Below are 21,653 nucleotides of genomic sequence, written 5' to 3' on the forward strand. Positions count from 1 at the left end.
CTTTTCTCGATGCCTATTCCGGGTATAATCAAATCCAGATGAACCCGGAGGACCAGGAAAGACTTCATTTGTCACCAAATATGAAACATATTGTTATAATGTGATGCCCTTCGGGCTAAAAAATGCAGGGGCTACTTACCAATGCCTAGTAAATAAAATATTCGAAGAACAAATTGGTAAATCAATGGAAGTTTATATTGATGACATACTAGTTAAGTCCCTGCGTGCAGAGGACCATTTGGCCCATTTGCAGAAAACATTCAAGATTTTGTGAAAGTACAACATGAAGCTCAACCCCGAAAAATATGCTTACGGGTCAGTTCGGGCAAGTTCCTCGGCTTCATGGTGTCAAATCGGGGAATCGAGATTAATCCCGACAAAATCAAGGCCATCGAAGACATCACCGTCGTGGACAGCGTGAAAGTTGTACAAAGGCTAACGGGACGGATTGCAGCCTTAGGTCGATTCATTTCGAGATCATCAGATCGAAGTCACAAATTTTTCTCTCTACTCAAAAAGAAGAACGATTTCGCTTGGACACCGGAATGCCAACAAGCATTAGAGGAACTAAAATGATATCTATCGAGCCCACCACTACTTCACATACCAAAAACAGACAAAAAACTTTGCTTGTACTTGGCAGTATCGGAAGTCACCATAAGCAGTGTCCTAGTTCGAGAAGAACAAGGTACGCAATTTCCCGTTTATTACATAAGTCGGACCTTAGGAGAAGCGGAAACTAGGTATCCGCACCTAGAAATATTGGCACTTGCACTGATAAGCACTTCTAGAAAGTTAAGATTGTACTTTTAATGTCACCCCATATGCGTATTAACCACCTACCCACTTCGAAATATTTTGCACAAGCCCAAACTATCAGGTCGATTGACCAAATGGGCCGTCAAACTCAGTAGATACGATATCGAATATCAACCCCGTACGGCCATCAAGTCTCAAATTTTAGCAAACTCCGTGGCCGATTTCGCGCCAACCCTCGTACCCAAAGTCGAAAAAGAACTCCTGTTGAAATTGGGTACATCATCGGGGGTATGGATCATTTTTATGAACGGGGATTCGAACGTGAAGGGGTCCGGGCTAGGCATAGTTTTGAAACCACCCACGGGTAACACTATTAGGCAATCTATTAAAACTCTCAGGTTGATTAACAATGAGGCCGAGTATGAATCCATGATTGCAGGTCTCGAGCTAGCTAGAAACTTGGGAGCAGAAGTCATTGAAGCCAATTGTGACTCTTTGCTGATGGTGAGCCAAGTAAACAAAACCTTCAAAGTTCGAGAAGGTAGAATGCAAAGGTATTTAGACAAACTTCATGTCACTTTGCACTATTTAAAACAATAGACTTTACGGCATGTTCCACGAGAACAGAATAATGAGGCCAATGCGCTTACGAATTTGGGATCGTCGGTCGAGGTAGATGAATTGAGCTCAGGGACTGTTGTTCAACTTTCGAGATCGGTAATCGAAGAAGGTCACGCCGAGGTAAATTCTACAAGCTTAACCTGGGATTGGAGAAATAAGTATATTGAATACTTAAAGAGCGAAAAGCTCCCATCGGACCCTAAAGATTCTAGGGCCCTACGGACTAAAGCTACTCGATTCACGTTGGCTTCGGACGGATCGCTATATCGAAGGACATTCGATGGACCGTTGGCAGTATGCTTGGGTCCGGGAGATACCGATTACATCCTACGGGAAGTGCACGAGGGCACTTGCGGGAATCACTCTGATGCCGATACATTAGTTCGAAAAATAATCAGAGCAGGGTATTATTGGATCGATATGGGCAAAGATGCGAAGGAATTTGTTCGTAAATATGACAAATGTCAAATGTTTGCGCCAATGATCCATCAACCCGAAGAGCAAATTCACTCAGTCCTATCCCCATGGCCATTCATGAAATGGGGAATGGACATCGTCGACCCTCTGCCATCGACCCTAGGTAAAGCCAAATTCATTTTATTTATGACTGACTATTTTTCTAATGGGTTGAAGCACAGGCATTCGAGAAAATAAGAGAGAAAGAAGTTATAGACTTTATTTGGGATCATATCGTATGCCGATTTGGGATACCCGCCGAAATAGTATGTGACAATGGGAAACAATTCGTTAACAACAAAGTAATAAAACTCCTCGAAGATCACAAAATAAGAAGGATACTATCAATACCATACCACCACAGTGGGAACGGACAGGCCGAATCAACGAACAAAACTATCATTCAAAACCTAAAGAAGAGGTTGAACTACACTAAAGGAAAATGGAGAGAAATCCTGCCCGAAGTCCTTTGGGCGTATCGAACAATGTCAAAATCCAGTACGGGGGTGACCCCATTCTCCTTAGAATATGGGTCCGAAGAAATGATACCAGTCGAATTCGGTGAACCCAGTACCAGATTTCAATTCACGATGGAAGAATCAAATAACGAGGCTATGAATACCAACCTCGAATTATCGGACAAAAGAAGAAAAGCTGCTCTCGTCCGATTGGCCGCCCAAAAGTAGCGAATCGAAAGATATTATAACCGAAGAACCAAGCTCCGCCATTTCAAGTCCAGGGACTTAGTGTTAAGAAAAGTCACCATCAATACTCGAAATCCGAACGAAGGAAAACTAGGACCAAATTGGGAAGGACCATATTAGGTTCTCAAGAACGTCGGAAAAGGATCGTACAGGCTCGGCATTATAAACAGCAAATAGCTATCAAGCAGTTGGAATGTGTTACATCTAAAACGATACTACTGCTAAGGTATGACCATTCCATATTCATTTATATTTTCAAAACTGACCCCTGCAGAAGTCCAAACAAGAGCTAAGATGGACCCATCGCTTGAAAGTACGCGTTGCACTCTTTTTCCCTTAGACCGTTTTTATCCCAAATGGATTTTTCGGTAAGGTTTTTAATGAGGCAACAATGACCGTGCTGCACTTACAACAAGTATCCGAGGCCTCCGTACAATCGACCTCGAATATTGTGGGGGCATTAGCCCTCAAATATATCAAGTTCTGATACAAGAAAGTTATTTCGCAACAACGGAGTTCCAGTAGGAAAAGTTGTAAGAGCCAAAATGGTCAAAACGAACCATGCTCATGTAGTTGTCCCGAACCCAGATGCGAAACATGAACACATGTATAACGACTTATATCCAAGAAAAAATCCTCTATTTGGAGATTTATTATGCAATCAGAATTAAGATAAACTCGACCATTACGCCCTTGGGCTACATTATTTCGAGTTCGAATCATTCACTCGACGACTAAAGCCTACGGGCTACTTTCATTTTGGGTTCGAGCAAGCACTCACTTGACCATTACGCCCACGGGCTATATTACATAGAGTTTGAATCACTCACTCGACAACTAAAGCCTACGGTCTACTTTCATTTCGAGTTTGAGCAAGCACTCACTCGACCATTACGCCCACGGGCTACATTACTTCGAGTTCGAATCATTCACTCGATGACTAAAGCCTACGGTCTACTTCCATTTCGAGTTCAAGGAAACACTCACTCGACCATTATGCCCACGGGCTACGTTACTTCGAGTTCGAATCATTCACTCGACGACTAAAGCCTATGGGCTGCTTTTATTTCGAGTTCGATCAAGCACTCACTCGACCATTATGCGCACGAGCTACATTACTTCGAGTTTGAATCATTCACTCGACGACTAAAGCCTACGGGCTACTTCCATTTCGAGTTCAAGCAAACACTCACTCGACCATTACGCCCATGGGCCACGTTACTTCGAGTTCGAATCATTCACTCGACGACTAAAGCCTACGGGATACTTTTATTTTGAGTTCGAGCAAGCACTCACTCGACCATTACACCCACGGGCTACATTACTTCGAGTTAGAATTATTCACTCGACGACTAAAGCCTACGGGCTACTTCCATTTCAAGTTCAAGCAAGCACTCACTCGAACATTACGCCCACAGGCTACATTACTTCGAGTTCGAATCATTCACTCGACGACTAAAGCCTATGTGCTACTTTTATTTCGAGTTCGAGCAAGCACCCACTCGACCATTACTCCCACAGGCTACATTACTTCGAATTCAAATCATTCACTCGACGACTAAAGCCTACGGGCTACTTTCATTTCGAGTTCAAGCAAGCACTCACTCGACTATTACGCCTACGTATTATATTTCTTCAAGTTCGAATCATTGACTCAACTAGTAAGCCTAAGGGCTACGTCACTTCGAATAATCAATCATAGAGACTATAAAGTCCAAATTTGATTGAATTGTTAGGATCCTTGTGAAAACATTTGTAAGGCACATATACAGTCTTCACAAATCGGCCAAGTTGTCTATATACAAACATTTCTACATGATTGATTACAAACGTAAAAAAATATGAACTAAGCTTCCTGATCATCCTCAAGGGCATTTGGTTCTCTGTCAGGCTCTTCCCTATCCTCGGATCCGCTCTTGCTACCGTCATCATCATCATCATCGCCATCAGAAGCCAAGTCTTCAGCTTCAGCTTCGAGCTCTTTAGACTTTTTTATTTCTTCAGTAAGGTCGAAACCTCGAGCGTGTATCTCCTCGAGGGTCTCCCTCCGAGACCTACATTTAGCAAGTTCGGCAATCCAATGTGCTCGAGTGTCGGCAGTATCCGCCGCCTTTCGTGCCTCTTTCTGAGCAGCCCTAGCATCAGCCCGATACACGACAATGGACTTATCCGCCAAGATTTTTGACTACTCAACCTCCGCTTTGGCTTCAGCAAGCCGAGCTTCAAGATCCTCGATCCTCTTAGCTTTAGCCGAACCCTTTTGCTTAACGTTTCGAAGCTGAACATCGACCGATAATAAGTTGGTCAAAATGATCTCTTTTTCCGCAGCCAGGCGGTCGATAGTCTCTTTCCACCGATTACATTGAGCTTTGATTTGATCGACTTCTTCCCGAAGTGACCTGATCTTTTCAACCTTTTGTTGCAGCTGAGACAACTAAGGGTTAACTTCCGCAGTCGAGTCAAACCCATACTTTAACAGAACGAGGCTCACCTGTTTATCAAGTTCAGCCTCTTCTTCACGAGCCTTAGCCAAATCCGCTTAGAGGTCCTTTATAACCTCGTCCTTTTGGCTGCAAAGAAGCCGCATGGCGTCTCTCTCCCCCGAGACCTTCTGAAGTTCGACCTCACACTGGCTAAGGTCGACTCAAAACCTACTAATGGCCTGCACAGTAGGGAAAGAACATGAGTCAAGTTTGGAAAAGAACAAAGAAACCAAGTATAGTAAAATCATTACCCGAGTAATGAAACGTTGGGCCTCTTCTAGTAGAAGAGAAGCGTCCCCAATATTGGAAGCATCATCGACTCCAGTAAAGCAATCCCAAAAGGGATCCCCTACACTAGAGCTCCGCCCATATCGGGGGGTCTTCAATTCTCGAGCTTACTTTAATGCCTCCTCAGAAAAGGTAGGAAGGGAAGGCGAATGACCCACTGCCATAGCCCCAAGCGAATCACTCGGGGAGTTCCGATCAAGACTCGGGATCCCGGGGCCAACCCTGACCGATATAGTCACTATCGGCTTAGGAGATTTGATGACCTCAATAGCTCTCGCAGATCAGATCACCAAAGTCGAGGCATCGCCTTCTTCTTCTTCTTCTTCTTCTTCTTCTTCTCTCAGTCGTTGGACCGAGTCAATCGGAAGAGCAATTGCCTTCCTCCTCACCCTTCGAGTTTTGGGCTTGGGGCCCTCTGACCGAGAGACAGCTTTTCGCTTCTTGTCTTTCCCCGGTTTCAGGACCGGGGACTTGGTTCCTTCTTCACCGCTCGAAGGCCTCAAAGCGGCATCCTTGGTTACACCTACATGAAAGGAAATAGGTAACGAGTGGAGCAGAAAGAACACTTCGAAGGAAACGAGAAGTAAAACCTTACCGTGGTTCTTGACCTCCCATCTATCTTTTGCCAAATCACGCCAAACGCGTTCGGCATAAGAGGAAGTCGAGGCTAACTTTCGAACCCAATCCTCGAGGTCGGGCACCGCTTGTGGCATCCAAGGGGCAGCTGTATATTTGGAAGAGACATCAGAAAAAATCGGGAAAGAATACGAAAAGCAACGTCTTATGAGAACCACTTACGGTCAAAATTTCATTCATCGGGGAACGGCATCTTCTCTTTAGGAATAAGGTCACGGGTCCTCACTCGAATATAATGCCCCATCCAACCCCGATCCTTGTCTTCATCGATGCTCGACATCAAAGCCTTTGATGCCCGACGATGAAGTCTGATTAATCCTCGAAATATTTGAGGCCGATACAACCGTATGAGGTGATTCAGGGGAAAATCCACCCCCCCCCCCAACTTTGATGGAGAAGAAGCAAAGTAGGATTACTATACGCCATAGAGAGGGATGAATTTGACCGAGGGTGACCTGATATCTTTTGCAAAAATCAATGATCACCGGGTCGACTTGACCCAATGTGAAGAGATAAGTGTAAACACTTAAAAACCCATCCACATGGGTGATGACGCTCTCTTCGAGGGATGGAATTTGCAACACAACCTCGGAACCCCAGTTGCAGTATTTTTTAACGGCCTCGAGATGACCCTATGTTATAGAGCACATGTACATCGACACGTGCTCGCATCGACCCGAGACAGATGAAGGATTCTCAACCTTAAAATCGATCTTCAGAGTTCACGGGCCGGGAACGTAGTCATAGATGAATGGCTTCATCGGCGCCTTATCGTCGGACGACCGCGAAGAAGAAGTTTTCTCTTTCTAAGGTACAGTTTTCGAAGTTTTGGCCATTGATATGAGAGGAAGAAAGACAAAGGAAAGTGAAAAATTGACGACACCAAAACTCTGGTGTAGATGGCTCTACAAGCGACGAGATAGAAAGAAAAGATAAGAAAATTTGGGGGAGTCAATGCGTAAAAGTGGTGAATGTAAGATGGAAGAGTTATTTATAGGCTCGCATCATGACGGTTCAATATCAGAGGTGGTCGACCACCATCTGACAAGCATTAAATACCTTGAAAGGTTAAATCGATGGGACAGCTATCACATATGTCATTATCGATCCTTGTTAAAACGTCAGCTTATAACCCGATCGAACCGCCGAAAATCACATCTATTCTCACCGCATCCTTCGTGAGAAACGAGGGGACTATCTGTATACGGTCGAAATAGATTTCGGTCTTCCCACGTTCGATCGAGTTCAAGTGGTAAGAAGTCGAAGTGGGATTTTGGGAGTGAGCTCCGAAGTCAGTACTAACGAGCCTCGAGTCCGAAGGCTGCTCGAGGAGTCGGCTCGATAACCTTATCGAGCCCGTGACAGAATCGATCTGCAAGGCATTGCTTCGAGGTCAGAAATGCACGACGCCCATCCCGAAGGTCGAACTTGAGCCAAGACCGAAGGGCTCGATCCAGTAACGAGTTCGAGCCAGTATCGAGCTCACAGACAAGAGCCGTTGCAACCGCACCAAGAGAGAGAATCTTGGCGGGAATCGAGGAAGAGACAAATCATCATGGGTCCTCCACTATATGCTTTATTTTATTATTTTTTGTAATGACCCTCTACTATAAAAGGGGGAATCCTTGTAAGCTACAGAAAGACGGAGTACACGAAATAGAGGGGAACAAAAAGATCTTTTCTCATATACAAAGATATCTCCTTGTGCTGATTTTACTTGATCTTATTCATTCTTTCTATTCATCATTTTCATTCTCATAATCAAAATACTTGTATTATTATCTTTATATCAAAGGGTATTACGTATCCTTAGAACAATACATAAATTTAACATTATCCGATTTTTCGGGTAAACACATTGCATTGAAGCTTGAAAGTAATTTTACATGCTACACATCAACAAATGTTGGGGAGAAAAAGTTGCAATAGATAAAATATGACAAACCTTTAGGCACCTAAATGCAAGTATTTGGTTACTTTCTTATCTTTTTTAAGCTCTCAACCAGTCAAACCAGGCAATGCATAAAAGGACAGTCATAGTAAAAGATTGTACTCCCTCCGTTTCAATTTATGTGAATCTATTTTTTTTTTAGTCTGTGTCAAAAAGAATGACTTATTTCCTTATTTGGAAACAATTTACTTTTATGCAATGATTTATAGCCACACAAAATATATGTGCCTCATTTTACACCACAAATTTAAAAGTCTTCACTATTTTTTTAAATTTCGTGTCCAGTTAAACGGGTTCACATAAATTGAAACGGAGGGAGTATGATATTCGCTAGTCTAAACCTATCATAGCTCAGTACAATGATATTACACCAATCAGCATTTCAAGCAGTCATCATAATCCATGATCAATCAAGATACAGAAGCAATTAATAGTTGTCTTACCACATGCACTGTGCTATCGATATTTACCAAAATACTTCAATTTATTTCCCCTTTTTGGCAAGTCAACTAGTCAAGTAAAACCATATACAACCGAATAGCGTTAATTGCATAGACGAACACCTTGTATATTATAGTTTGCAAAATCCAAGGACTTCATTTAGGAGCTCTTTGCATTTTGCACCCCCTAACTTATATTAGTACTATTTTTTTCCCACTTTACACCTTATATTCTTCTTTTTTGTTGACAATTTGTTCCCTAATGAATCAATCGTTTTTCATTTGCACCCCTATCTTTTGTTCTTGATCAATTCCCCTAAAGGGCAGTCCGGTGCACTAAGCTCGCGCTATGCGCGGGATCCAGGGAAGGGTCGGACTACAAGGGTCTATCATACGCAGTCTTATCCTGTATTTTTACAAGAAGCTGTTTACACGGCTCAATTCCCCTAATATATGCAAAACATATTATTTGCATCTTATCCTTTACATTGGATAGGGAAAATAGGAATAATTAAAGCAATTTAAAAGCACTACGGACTGCTATTAAAACTATAGCAATATATGCATCTTCAACTCCTTTTTCAACAAAAAAACAGATGCCGTTCTAGGAGTTCTCTACCAAGGACTATGCTAAATATTCTGTTTTTCAAGGGATTACTATATTCGAATCATACCATTCCTATTTACCTTATTCAGAAATGAAGTGTTTAATGATTTAGCAAATAACAGAGTGAAAATTGAGAACAATGAAGCATATATTAGATGAGAAATCCAAAAACAACAAGAATAAGATACAAATCAAGAAATGACTCATATAAGACAATAGCAAAACATAAGAAATGAAAGATATTATGAAAACAATTTTTAAAAAAAAGTTTCACTTGGGAACTGAAAGAAGATATTTGCGATAATCAACAGACTAACTCAACAAAAATGATTAAAACGCAGAGAACACCAAAATCGAAGAGAATGACAGTGTTCCGGCTTGTTTGGTGCTTGATAATGCAAACAAAAAAAACTTGATCTATAAAAGATCAATCCAAATTAAAAGTGATCATTTGTTAAAAACAATTGATCATTTAATGCACCCAAGGGTGTAGCGATAATATAAAAACATGTTTCCTTTGATAGATAGTATTACCTGAGACAATTATCTAAAAAAAAGTAAGTTGATCATTTAACAATAAAGAAGTGTAAAATTATGGATTAAGCAGAAATAGTTCGTGATCTCGCAATTATAAAGAGTGAAATGACGAACCGTGATCAGCTACGTAGCTCGACGATTCTTCTGGCTGCTTTTTCAGCTACAGATGAGTAAACTATTTTGAAGCGAAGGATAGTCAAAATGATATACTTATATCAGTTGCATCATACGCTCAAACCCCTAGATTACAGGACGAGGAATTCGGACGTCGAATACTCAAACTTGCGCCTCTTAAAGTTACTTCTAAAACTTTTGGCAATTTTGTTTTCACCCCTTTTCATTTCAACTATTTCTTTTCTTTTTTTCTTTTTTTTTTTGTAAAATCTGATATTTTTTGTGTGTTTGGTTGAAAAAAAATGCAAAAAGAAAAAGAAAATAAAGTTCCAAAACAAGTTTTAATTTAAGTTAATTTTTTGTGATATGAAGGTGTATTATAACTTGCACTTATAAAATCTTCAATCTTCCGTTACAAATCTTTAACTTTCAAAAATAATATTTCCATTTAAAATGTTGAAATTAGGTTTTGCAAATAATAATTTGTCAAATACTGAACTTTAGTATTTGAAATATTGGTATTTGAAAAACTTATTTAAGGAGTATTTCGAGTTACTTGTATAGACTTTATATATGCTTATGCAAATATTGAACTCTTTTTTTTTTAGTTTAACGCATTATTTTTATGAGATTATGAGTTTTTTTTTTTTTTTAAAATTAGAATCCAAAATATAAATACATGGAGAGGGGGGGCATGAAGCCTAACCTCCTAAAATCCTGTCTTAGAATTGGACACCCCCAATTCTGTACAATGATTGTTTTCCAACAATAGGGGTGTAATGCTATTAACTGATCCTTATTTTCTCCTATAACTAGTAGTCCAAAATATGCAAAAAAGCACCACGACGATAGACCCGCCATATCATTTGTATTATGAAGCATAATGAATTAGTCATTGCTTTTTTTTTTTCTAATCTTGAATATGGGGAGCTGCATTATATCCATTCTGAATGGACCCCTCACTTCTCTTGGCAAGTCTTTCACGGTTCCGTATAGCATAGCATTTTCATGTTGAGATTCTGCTCCAATTTTAGATAATGCATCTGCGACTGCATTTTCCTCTCTGTAGCAATGAACTACATGTGCTTGAAGTTGTTGTAACATGTCTTTCAATGTCTCCATCTTATTCATAAGTTCCCAGGGAACTTTGTACTTTCCTTTAATCATATTGACTACAATCAAAGAGTCCATTTCAAGGATAATATTCCCAAAGTTGAGATCTTTACAGAGTTTCATTACACACAAAGCGGCATGCACCTCAGCACTATTGTTAGTGCATAATTGGACATTTTGAGCATAGGCTACAATAAGTTGTCCGTTTCTATTTCTAACAATACCTCCAGCTCTTCTCTTGAGAATGTTACTACTGCCATCAGAGTTAATTTTAAGCCAGTTGTCAGGGGGTTTGTCCCAAATGACAGGCCTGCAACTTATAATTGGCGTAATAGTCTCCATTTCCTTCCAGAGTTTTTCCCAAGTCCAACTAATATTCACCCTCTCATCCAATCTTTTAAGATCATTCTTCAATAGGTACAAAACTTGTTGACATATTCTGCTTCTATTGGTTCTTCTATTACCATATACGTAGTTGCATCTAGCTTTCCAAAGCTCCCAACAAATAAGGTTAGGAAGGATAATAGTGGTTCTTCTTTGTAATCTCCCTTTTCCTTTTTAGCTCCACCAGTTGTTAAGCATTAACCTGATAGAAAAAACAAAAGTGTTAATACCAAAAGGAATAGCAAAAAATTTCCATACCTGAGTTGCAATTTCTCCAGTGATGTAAACATGTTCTATGGATTCATCTTTTGGTTGGGCACAACAATGACATATGGACACCATATTCTGTCCAAATCTTTGTACAACTTCATTTAGAGGTAATTTCCTCTTAATGATTCTCCATAGCAAAATATTGCTCTTGAAAGGAATATTCCTACTCCACACATTTTACCATAATTCCTGCTTGCGTTTTTCTCTGTCTAAGCATATCAAATGCAGATGAGCAAGTGAAAATTCCACTAGTGGTGGCTTTCCAAATAGATTAATCCTTACTATTTCTATCTCCAATTCTTGTGTTTGCAATGTCTCTAGAAATATTAGCATTAACTAAGTTAGCAATCATATGAGTGTTCCATTGTCATTCCAAAAGACAGACCTTCACCTTCATAGCCCTTGGCTTGTTATTTAAGTGTGTGACATTAGCAATAGGACCTGATCCTATCCAATTGTCCCGCCAAAAATCAATTGAACCTTCATTAATCTTCCAAAGTATATGAGGTTCAACGTCCTTCCTAATCTTCTTTAAATCACACCAAGCACTAGATTGAGACTTATCCCATGCCTTAACTACTGGATGACTTCTCTGACAGTATTTAGAATTCATGAAATTAGACCAAAGATTGTCAGTGGTCCGCAGTCTCCACCATCTTTTGGAGCTAAAGGTCTTACTAATATCCTCCATCTATTTGAGGCCTACACCTCCCTCCTCATATGGATAACATAAGTTTTCCAAGAGCTCCAATGATATTTCTTCTTGGTATCAAATTTGCCCCAGAAACAATCAGTGTAACAACCCGACTTGTCATTTTAAGAATTAACACCCCGTTCAGTGACTTAAGGTCTCGAATAGCTTCGTAATATGTATTATGACCCGCGAGTGTGGTCGAGTTTGATTTTTGAAAAATTCAGAATTTAATTAAAAGAACAATTTTCATTTTTGAAGCTTAAATGAAAAAAAATTGACCGGAGATTTGACTTATGTGTAAACGACCTCAGATTCAAATTCTGATGATTTCAATAGCCCTGTATGGTGATTTTGGACTTAGGAGCGTGTCCGGAAAATTATTTGGAGGTCCGTAGTGGAATTAGGCTTGAAATGCCGAAAGTTGAATTTTTGGGAAGTTTGACCGAGGGGTTGACTTTTTGATATCAAGGTCGGAATTCGATTCTGGAAATTGGAATAGTTTTGTTATGTCATTTATGACTTGTGTGCAAAATTTAAAGTCATTCCGGATTGGTTTGATGTATTTCGGCAAAAGATATAGAATTTGAAAGTTCAAAGTTCATTAGGCTTGAATTGAGGTGTGATTCGTGGTTTTAGCATTGTTTGATGTGATTCGAGCTTCGACTAAGTTCGTATGATGTTTTAGGACTTGTTGGTATATTTGATTGAGATCTCGAGGGGCTCGGTTGAGTTTCGGGGTGGTTTCAGGCCATTTCTAGGCCATTTTTAATTGATGGTTTTTGCCTACAGAGGTGTGCATCGCGATCGCGAACTTTTGGTCGCATTCGCGAAGAGCAAACAGCAGTTTGGGGTCTTGTGAATCACGATCGCGTAGAACAAATCTTTGTTGCACTGATCCGACTTTGGAAGCTTATATCTCGCAATCTATAAGGAATTTGGAGATGATCCAGAAATAAAAGTTGCAGCCCTTGATGTCTAGTTTTTAGAAAAGTAAACCATTTTTTATTTGGAGTTGTGTACAAAGAGTTATGATCGATATACTATAGGCTGTCTGGGAAGAGTTGGGAAATCTCTGTTGCATAGGGCTAATTTTGGAAGCTTATATCTAGAAATATATAAGGAATTGGGAGATAAGCAATAAATAAAAGTTATAGCCCTTGGTGTTTAGTTTTCAGAAAATTAAACCATTTGCAATTTGGAGTTTTGTACAAAATATTATGACTATTATACTAGAGGCTGTCTGGAAGAGTAGGGGAGTTTGTTCTTCGCGATCGCGAAGAGCAATTTTAGGGCTGAAAATTTTTGTGCTTCGCGATCGCGAAGAGTAAATACCTCGGCAATAGCTATATTTCGAGGTTTCAGCCATTTTTGACATATTGGGAGCTCTGGAGCTCGGATTGAAGCGATGTTTGAGGCAATTTTCACCATATGGATTAGGGTAAGTGTTCTATATCCTAAAGTGTTTATATTTCATGAATCTATGATTATATTCATCGTTTAATTCGGATTTTAATAGAAGAAATCAAGATTTTTGTAAAATCTTTCAAAAACAAAAATTTAAGATTTGGAGGTCGAGTTTTTATTGGAATTCAATAAAATTGTTATGATTGAACTCGTATCGGAATGGGTGTTCGGATTTTATGAAAATTATGTCGGATTCCGAGGGGCGGGTCCCATGTTGACTTTAGTTGACTTTTTGGAATAAACTTTTAAGTCGACATATTATTATCCGAAATTATTTCCGATAAATTTTAATGAAGTTGTCCAATTAATTTGGATAGATTTGAGTTGTCCGGAGGTCAATTCAAGCAATAAGGTTATTTTAAAATATCGGCCTAACTTCAAAAAGGTAAGTGTCTTGCCTAACCTCGAGTGGGGGAATTACCCCTTAGGCATCGAGTCTTATGTGCCGTTTGTGATATGTGAAAAGCTGTGTACGCAAGGTGACGAGTACGTACTCGGGCTTGTATGTGCAAAATATATTGGGTTTAAGTCTTAGGCATATTGTGTAGTAAATTGGATAATTGTTCGCATTTGTTGGTTGAACTTGTTTTTATATAACAATTTGATGTGATTTTTATTTGAATATTTATATAATTCTGTGAGTTTGTTGGTTTGATATTTCTGGGAATTTAATTTCATTTTGAATTTTTCCTATGCAAATAATTAATTAAGTAAGTTTAAGAAGAAGCGTTAATATAATTATTTAAATTTGCATTAATGAAGGCTTTTGCTTTATGCTGAGTAATTTCTATTTCTATTGATTGTTTTGGGTGTTATATATATTGTGTGTAACCTTGGGCTATTTGTTATGAAATTAATTGATTTTGTTATATCTTTGAAATTTGGTTGTGGTCATTGGGCAAATTGTGATATGAATTGATTTTATTATGTTACCATGTTAATATTTCGTGTAAATTGTTGTGTTATGTGAATTATTATTTTGGGGAGATAAGGGTGGCATTTCACCGTTGATATTATATGGGTATAAGGGTGGCATTTCACTGTTGTTGTGTTTGTTGGAATATTATCTGGGCGGAGCGATAAGGGTGGCTATAAGAGCAATACGGGTGGCAATAGGAGCGATAAGGGTGGCTATTGATATTGTGTGGGCGGAGTGATAAGAGTGGCTATAGGAGTGATAAGGGTGGCAATAGGAGCGTTATGGGTGGCTATTATCAGGGACGATATGTGATGATGTGGGGTTGTAGTGTTGATGATTTTTATGTGATGTGATTTTTCTTGTGTTTATTTTTATGCCTTGTGCAATTGGTCTTGCTGATAGTAAATTGATAACAATCTATTTTATGTTGAAATTGAGAATTTGTGGCTATTGCCAGGCGGATTATAAAATAAAATGTGGGCACGAGGTGCCGTGAGTAAATAATGAGGATATTTGGCACGTGAATTATCCGTGCAATTGTGATATGAAATGTGGGAACGATATCGGAGTTGAAATCCAGTTCTGAAAATTTCTATAGATCCGTTATGTCATTTATGACTTTGTGTGCAAAATTTGAGGTCAATCGGAATTGATTTGATAGGTTTCGGCATCAAATGTAGAAGTTGAAAATTCTTAAGTTCATTAAGCTTGAATTGGGGTATGATTCGTGCTTTTAGCGTTGTTTTATGTGATTTGAGGTTTCAATTAAGTTCGTATGATATTTTAGGACTTATTGGTGCATTGAGTTGAGGTTCCGAGGGCCTCGGGTGAGTTTCAGAGTGGTTTCGGATCATTTTTAACTGTTGGTTTTTTTTACAGCAATGTGCGGAATTTCTAATGCGCATAGCTGATTTTGGAAGCTTATATATCGAAATCTATAAGGAATCTAGAAATTTTCAAAACATGAAAGTTGTAGGCCTTTGATTCTAGTTTCCAGAATGATAAACCATTAATCATTCGGATATTTGTACTAAAAGTTATAATTGATTGATTGAAGCTGGTACTGTAAATTTTGGCTTACAGCAGTGTGCATCGCCAGAAATTTCTGCTGCATAGGGCTAACTTTGAGAGTTTATATCTCGCAATCTATAAGGAGTTGAGAGATAAGCAAAACATGAAAGTTGTAGTCCTTTGTATCTAGTTTGCAGAAATATAAACCGTTTGGTTGTTGGAGTTGAGTATAAGAAGTTATGGTTGATATACTACATGCTCTCGTGGAAGAGTTTTGAAAGAGTTTGATGTTTTCAGCATAAGCATGTAATGATCCAAAGGTCCATTTTTAGTTCTAAAGATCGAAATTCGATTTCGAAACTTCCGAAATTTTGATAATGAATTATAGGAGTGATCTGCGCTGTGATGAAATGATAATGATAATTGGCACGTGAATTGTTCGTGCAGCTGTGATATGAAATGAGAGCACGAGGTGCCGGAAAAATATGATGATTTAATTATGGGCACGAGGTGCCGTGGAAATATGAAAATGGGCTGAAACCCGTGTTTAAGAAAAATATAAAAATAGGCTGAAACCCGTATTTTTATGATTATGAAATGAGGTGTCACATGGTGACTTTTTAATTGAAAAAACTATATTCAAAATATTTATTTGGAAGGATTTTTACTTAGAAAGTATTATATGAAAGAATTATATTTGAAAGATATTTATTTGAGGAAATTATATTTGAAAAGATTTATTGAAAGAATTATATTTGAAAAATAATTATTTGAGAAAATTATATTTAAAAGAGAGTTATCTGAAAGAATTATATATGAAAGACATTTATTTGAAGGACTTGATTTAATTTGGTGTAATTGTATTTATTAATTGTTGAGTGATATTAATAATATTCTTGTTGTTTGTTGTGCATATAACTGGTTATTTTATCCTGACCTTATTATTATTATTATTTATTTCCTATTATTTTGTATATTATATTGCACAGATTATTAGACTAGTGAGTGTCTTGATTGTACCTCGTCTCTACTCCATTGAGGTTAGTCTTGATACTTACTGGGTACCGACTGTGGTGTACTCATACTACACTTCTGCATATTTTTTTGCATAGCCAGGTATTGGAGATATCGGACTTGAGCATAGTTAAAGTGGGATCGTAAGGATTCAAGGTAGAGCTGCTTGGTCGTCGCAGTCCCTTGGAGTCTTTTTATTTCATTGTACTGTTAGTTTGTAATCAAACAGTATTGTATATTCGGTCCTCGTGATCATTTCATGTATTCAGTTAGAGTTCATGACTCAGTACTGCCAGTCTTGGGAGGTTGTATATCGTAATTATTTCCGTTGTTAGTTTTGATTATTTATAAAAATAAAAATAGCTTCAAAATATAATTGAAATCGGCTTACCTAGTCTTAGAGATTAGGTGACATTACGACGCCTGTGGTGGGATTTTGGGTCGTGGCAATCAGCAAACACTTTCTCTAACTGTTTCAAGACAGTTTTGGGAGGTGATATTGCTGCAAGAGTGTGTAAAGCTTGAGATTGGAGGACATGCTTTATCAATATAACTTTGCCTCCTATAGATAATAAATTACCTTGCCAGCTATTCAGCTTGTTAATAACAACTTTTCCTATCTCAGAGAAGTATGCAATCTTCTTTCTCCCTTCATAAATAGGACAACCAAGGTATTTGAAAGGGAAGTGTTGATGGCTAAAACCTGTCACTCTTTTAATCATATCTCTTCTGATAACAGAGGAATGTGTAGCAGTGAGAAAACAACTTTTCTCTATGTTCACTTTTTGGCCAGAAGCCTCTTCATACTGATTAATTTTTTTCATAATCATTTGAATAGATTTCTTATTTCCGGAGGCGAATATCACGATGTCATCTGCATAACATAAGTGGTTTGTCTTTGGTCCTCTAAGATTCATAGAGAAACCTATGAATTGATCTTTCTCGTATAAATGATTGAGTGCTCTTGAGAGAGAATCTGCAGCAATAATGAACAAACTAGGTGATAGAGGATCACCTTGTTTAATACCCCTTGTTGAATGAAAGAAACCATGTCCCTCCCGTTTGATAATGCCATACATCAGCAAGAAGCCTATATACCATATCCACAAAGTTATCAGAGAAGCCAATCTTTCTTAAAACAGAGATAAGAAAAACCCAAGATAACCTGTCATAAGCTTTAGCCATATCTAACCTTTTCAACTTTTGATGGAAAATCCAGTATGGATTCCCTCTGACCTCCTCATCCCAACTGTCTTGGACTATTTGCATAAATTGAGGTTGCTCAGTCCAAAAGTCTAAGAATTTGAAGTATTTGATAGGTTTGTCATTACCAGTAGCACACCTCATCAATAAGACATTATGATCAGATCCTGTCTTAGGTAGGTGTCTAACGGTGACTATGAAAAACATTTCAGACCAATCATCATTATAAAACACCCTATCTAATCTTTTTGCAACTCGGTGTCTTCTTCTTCTCCCATTATGCCAGGTAAAAGAGTTCCCCACATATCCTGCATCCATCATTCCGCATTCATTAGCACAATTAATGAAATCCATGCTTCTACTAAGTCTATGAAGAATCCCTCCTTTCTTCTCACTGGCATCCATTATTGCATTGAAGTCTCCTAAAATAGCCCATGGACCATGTACATGTTGATTGATGTTGCACAAAGATTCCCATAAATGTTTTCTTTCTTGTGCTTTAGACTTTGCATAAACAATTGTCACCCATAAGTCATTAGGCGAGCTGTTGTGTTTGATTCTCAAAGTGAGTTGCTGTTCATGATCTTTAATAATAGTGCAATTATAATTATCATCCCAAAAGCACCAAACTTTGTTACTACAGTTAGTTGCAGCCATTTGAAATCCAAGCTTTCTTCTGAAAGATTCCAACTGATTGATATCCACGAAAGGTTCTTGTAAGGCCACAAAGGAAACTTTGTCGATTCTGACCAGCTTTTTGAGCCTATCAAAAGCTCCTCTGGACTTCATTCCTCTAATATTCCATATGATTGTATTAATCATGGAATATTATTGGGATTGTTTTTTACCTCTTCATCTCCCTCTTGTCAAAGGAGGATTTGAAGTGTTGGATTTGTTTTGTTTGAGTTGGGTGCCTCTTGGAGATAGACCTTCCTTTTTTCACAATCTCATTCATCTGTTGACAAACAGTTTCAATTTGAGGATAGGGTGTAATAGATTGATTAATACTATTCGCCATCCCTTTCTCTTCATTTTCGGAAGATGAATCCACATAAGAGCTTTCCTCTGCGGATTCGTGATCCCTGCCTTCATAGTCTTTTTCTTTTTCCCCCATAGATTGTTCCATGGAATCAAAGTGAGTTGAAACTGTTGGGTCCCCATCAGATGGATCCCCAAATTTCACACTAGGACTCTCTGCCTCATTGCCATCTGCTTCTATTTCAATTTGGACAAAAAGGTCTTTAGAGTTGGCTATTACATGGTGAACCCTGTGTGGCATTGCATTAATTTCATCCACAGTTTGTAGCTCATCTGTTGCTCTAAATTCTTTGTTCTTTTTCTTCTTTTTGGACCTCATTTTGTCAGGCTCACAATCATCCTTATGTTGCAGATTTTGGAAGGAATTTTGAATTTGTAAAGGCAGATTTTCAGGGGCGGAAAAAGTGTGACTACTTCCTGCTTCCTGCTTCCATCCATTGATTTTTTCTCCATTATTTCTGCTTCCATCCTAACCTCATTAGTTCCAGATGATTCAATTTCATCTTCAACTAATTGATTCTGTTCTGGAACTATGGACCCTTTCTTTTTCTTGATCACTTTTTGAATAGCTAGTCTTTTCCTTCTCTGTCTTATTTTTTCTATATCCTTCTTTCTTTTCTTTTGTTTATTCTCTTCTTCCTTCTCATTTCCTAAGACTTTCTCTTTGTGGAATTCCTCATTTCTCAAGCTATTGTCCCCCTTTTCTTCATTTTTAGTAGACACAATATCCCCAGTACATACTGCTCTAGCATCATATTCCTTCATTATGTTTTCCTTCTCCTTCTCGTCAGTCACTCTTTTCTTCTCCAGTATTCTACAATTAATCAAAGCATGTCCCATCTTTTTGCAATATTTAGGAATACATTCATATTCTAGTTTTTGGATGAAGCCTTTTAAAGGTGAATTATCATCCTCCAATCCAACCCAAACAGTTTCAGGAAGCGGTTTTAGCAAGTCGATTTCAATTCGTACCTTAGCCATGCTTGGCCTAATTCTATTTGTAGTAGCAGAATCCAATTCCAGAGGAGTTCCTATTGTTCCCAAAATTTGCTTCACATAGTGCCATGTATGCATATGAAATGGTAATTTCGGCAAAAGCACCCAAACCGGAGCTATAGGGATGCCTTCCTCTGGTTTGAAATCAAGGCTCCATTTTTGTAACCACATTTGAAGCCCCTCAATCTCTATTACCCTCCTAAACCATACAGATTTGAAATCATCCTCATTAGAAAAATCCATAAACACATTAAAGTTGTCGTATACGCCGATTTTATAGTTGAATTTTACCGGAATTCTTTCCTTGAAGCAAGACCTAATCTTTTCGATCTGGGGTCTAATTTTGAGGAATCGTCCAACAATAGTGAACTTACATTCATTAGCCATAACGCCATAGTAATCTTGTGCTTTGAAAATCACTGCCGGCATGCCGTTGTGAGTGGTTCTTCTGGCCACAACAGCTTCTCGTTCATGGCGAATAGCATTCACAGTTGAACTCTGTGGACCATTTACTGTAGAAGCATATGAGTTTTTTGTGGAAATTCCTTCATTGGCTTGAGTCGCCATAGCTGGGAGGTCATTCCAGCATTCCAGATGCGCCGATTGGCTGCCGTCCGGTGGCTCCATGGAAAGGAGCGTGAAGTAACGAGCAGAATTTGGGCTTCTTACCGTTGAGAGCTATTTCTTAGAGAGAGAAAATTTGTAACTTCATAAAAGTAAGTTTGATTTGCGTTAAATTCATAAATATTGAACTTTAATATTTGAAATATTGGTATTTAAAAAACTTATTTAAGGAGTATATCGAGTTGCTTATATAGACTTTATATATGCATATGCTAATTTGGGAATAATGGTGCCAGGTCTAAGAGGTTATCACTACTATTTAGTGATTTCACAATATCTGTAGATTTATTTTTTCCTTTCCATGGAGTCGCTATTTTCAGAAACGTTTGTTATTCATGTGGTCCATATGTTCCTCACTATTTTACCTCAAAATTCAATTCGTGTTGCTTGTATTTAAAATTGGAGTTATCAGATGTTCTATTGCATTACTGTTAATTTTATAATTTTACATTTAGCTACACTTGTTTTTAATCATTCAGTATTCGTAGTCTACTAGCTTGATTGATTCGGATTAGTGCTAGAAAGGTTCATTAATGGAATTGGAGGTCTCTACCAAAAAGCTTTTCAAAGGGCTCGAACACTGCTCATTAAGGATACATAAAGAAATCTCAATCATCACATCCCACTTGTCTATGTTATATTAGTAACACCTATTATTTCAACATTTATTATTTCTCTATAGTCTCTGTATACATTTTAAGACTGTCATTTTGAACGTAGTTCATCAGCGTTCTCATTAAAGCTGCAACATGTTCCTTAGGCAACTACTAGTTTAATCCAGATTGTCTTCATCATCCATCTAATTTTTCTTTTTCTTTTTGAACAAATGTCTCCTGCAAAACATTACTGGCACGCCACTACATTTTGAAAAAATGGAAGATGAAATCTTTAAATGTGTCTGAAATTTCATTTTGACTGAGGAAGAAAAAAAGGTTGTGGAGATTGACATTCAAGGCGTCAAAGCAAGCATGAAGAAATGTTAAATAAGTCTTTTGGGTGAGGTAATCCCGATAAAAAGGTTAACTTTGTAGGTATGAAAAATACGATGGCCTTGTTTTGGAGAAATTCGGCTCGTTTTAAGGTCAACGAACTCGAGACCAATTTCTTTCAGTTTGAGTCTAAGAATGATGAATATCAACAAGCCATTACCTCGTGGGAAGTTGATTATATTAGGATTTGAAACAAAATGGATAAATTTAATGTACGAAAACTTACCTTATGTGTGTTGTACTATGGTATATTAGGGCATAACAAGAAGAAATGCACTCAAAGAGAAAGATGCGTGTTCCGGTGATCTTAATAGTGATCAGTTCGGGAATTAGCTAAA

The 21,653-nt window shown here is 38.2% G+C and overlaps 2 protein-coding genes across 4 annotated transcripts; both read right to left on the reverse strand.

The window, feature by feature from the left end:
• Positions 1 to 10,764: 10,764 nt before the first annotated feature.
• LOC142171541 (uncharacterized) lies at positions 10,765 to 20,329 on the reverse strand. Of its 3 annotated transcripts, none has more exons than XM_075234275.1 (3): positions 17,658 to 20,329; positions 17,481 to 17,555; positions 10,765 to 11,295 (listed from the first exon to the last, which is right to left on the reverse strand). In XM_075234275.1, the coding sequence occupies exon 1, from the start codon at positions 20,327 to 20,329 to the stop codon at positions 19,022 to 19,024; it is 1,308 nt and encodes a 435-aa protein (XP_075090376.1). In that variant the 3' UTR covers positions 10,765 to 11,295; positions 17,481 to 17,555; positions 17,658 to 19,021. The 3 variants fall into 3 exon arrangements, with proteins under 3 accessions (XP_075090376.1, XP_075090375.1, XP_075090374.1); XM_075234274.1 differs by adding an exon at positions 16,857 to 16,967 and having other exon boundaries at positions 17,046 to 20,329; XM_075234273.1 differs by having other exon boundaries at positions 16,857 to 20,329.
• Positions 11,284 to 18,947, reverse strand: LOC142171835 (uncharacterized). The gene is made up of 5 exons (XM_075235542.1): positions 18,517 to 18,947; positions 17,564 to 18,461; positions 16,927 to 17,520; positions 11,749 to 11,955; positions 11,284 to 11,295 (listed from the first exon to the last, which is right to left on the reverse strand). Exons 1-5 carry the CDS (start codon positions 18,945 to 18,947, stop codon positions 11,284 to 11,286), a joined length of 2,142 nt encoding a protein of 713 aa, XP_075091643.1.
• Positions 20,330 to 21,653: the final 1,324 nt, after the last annotated feature.

Source organism: Nicotiana tabacum, chromosome 17 (genome assembly GCF_000715075.1).
Source record: "Nicotiana tabacum cultivar K326 chromosome 17, ASM71507v2, whole genome shotgun sequence".
Classification (NCBI taxonomy): domain Eukaryota; kingdom Viridiplantae; phylum Streptophyta; class Magnoliopsida; order Solanales; family Solanaceae; genus Nicotiana; species Nicotiana tabacum.

Coding starts and splice junctions, on each gene's coding strand:
- LOC142171541 (XM_075234275.1), bottom strand. CDS start 20,329: ATGGAGCCACCGGACGGCAGCCAATCGGCGCATCTGGAATGCTGGAAT.
- LOC142171835 (XM_075235542.1), bottom strand. CDS start 18,947: ATGCCACACAGGGTTCACCATGTAATAGCCAACTCTAAAGACCTTTTT. Junction 18,462..18,516: donor GACAAGAGGGAGATGAAGAG/GTAAAAAACAAT, acceptor ATGGAATATTAG/AGGAATGAAGTCCAGAGGAG. Junction 17,521..17,563: donor CTGATAACTTTGTGGATATG/GTATATAGGCTT, acceptor ATCAAACGGGAG/GGACATGGTTTCTTTCATTC.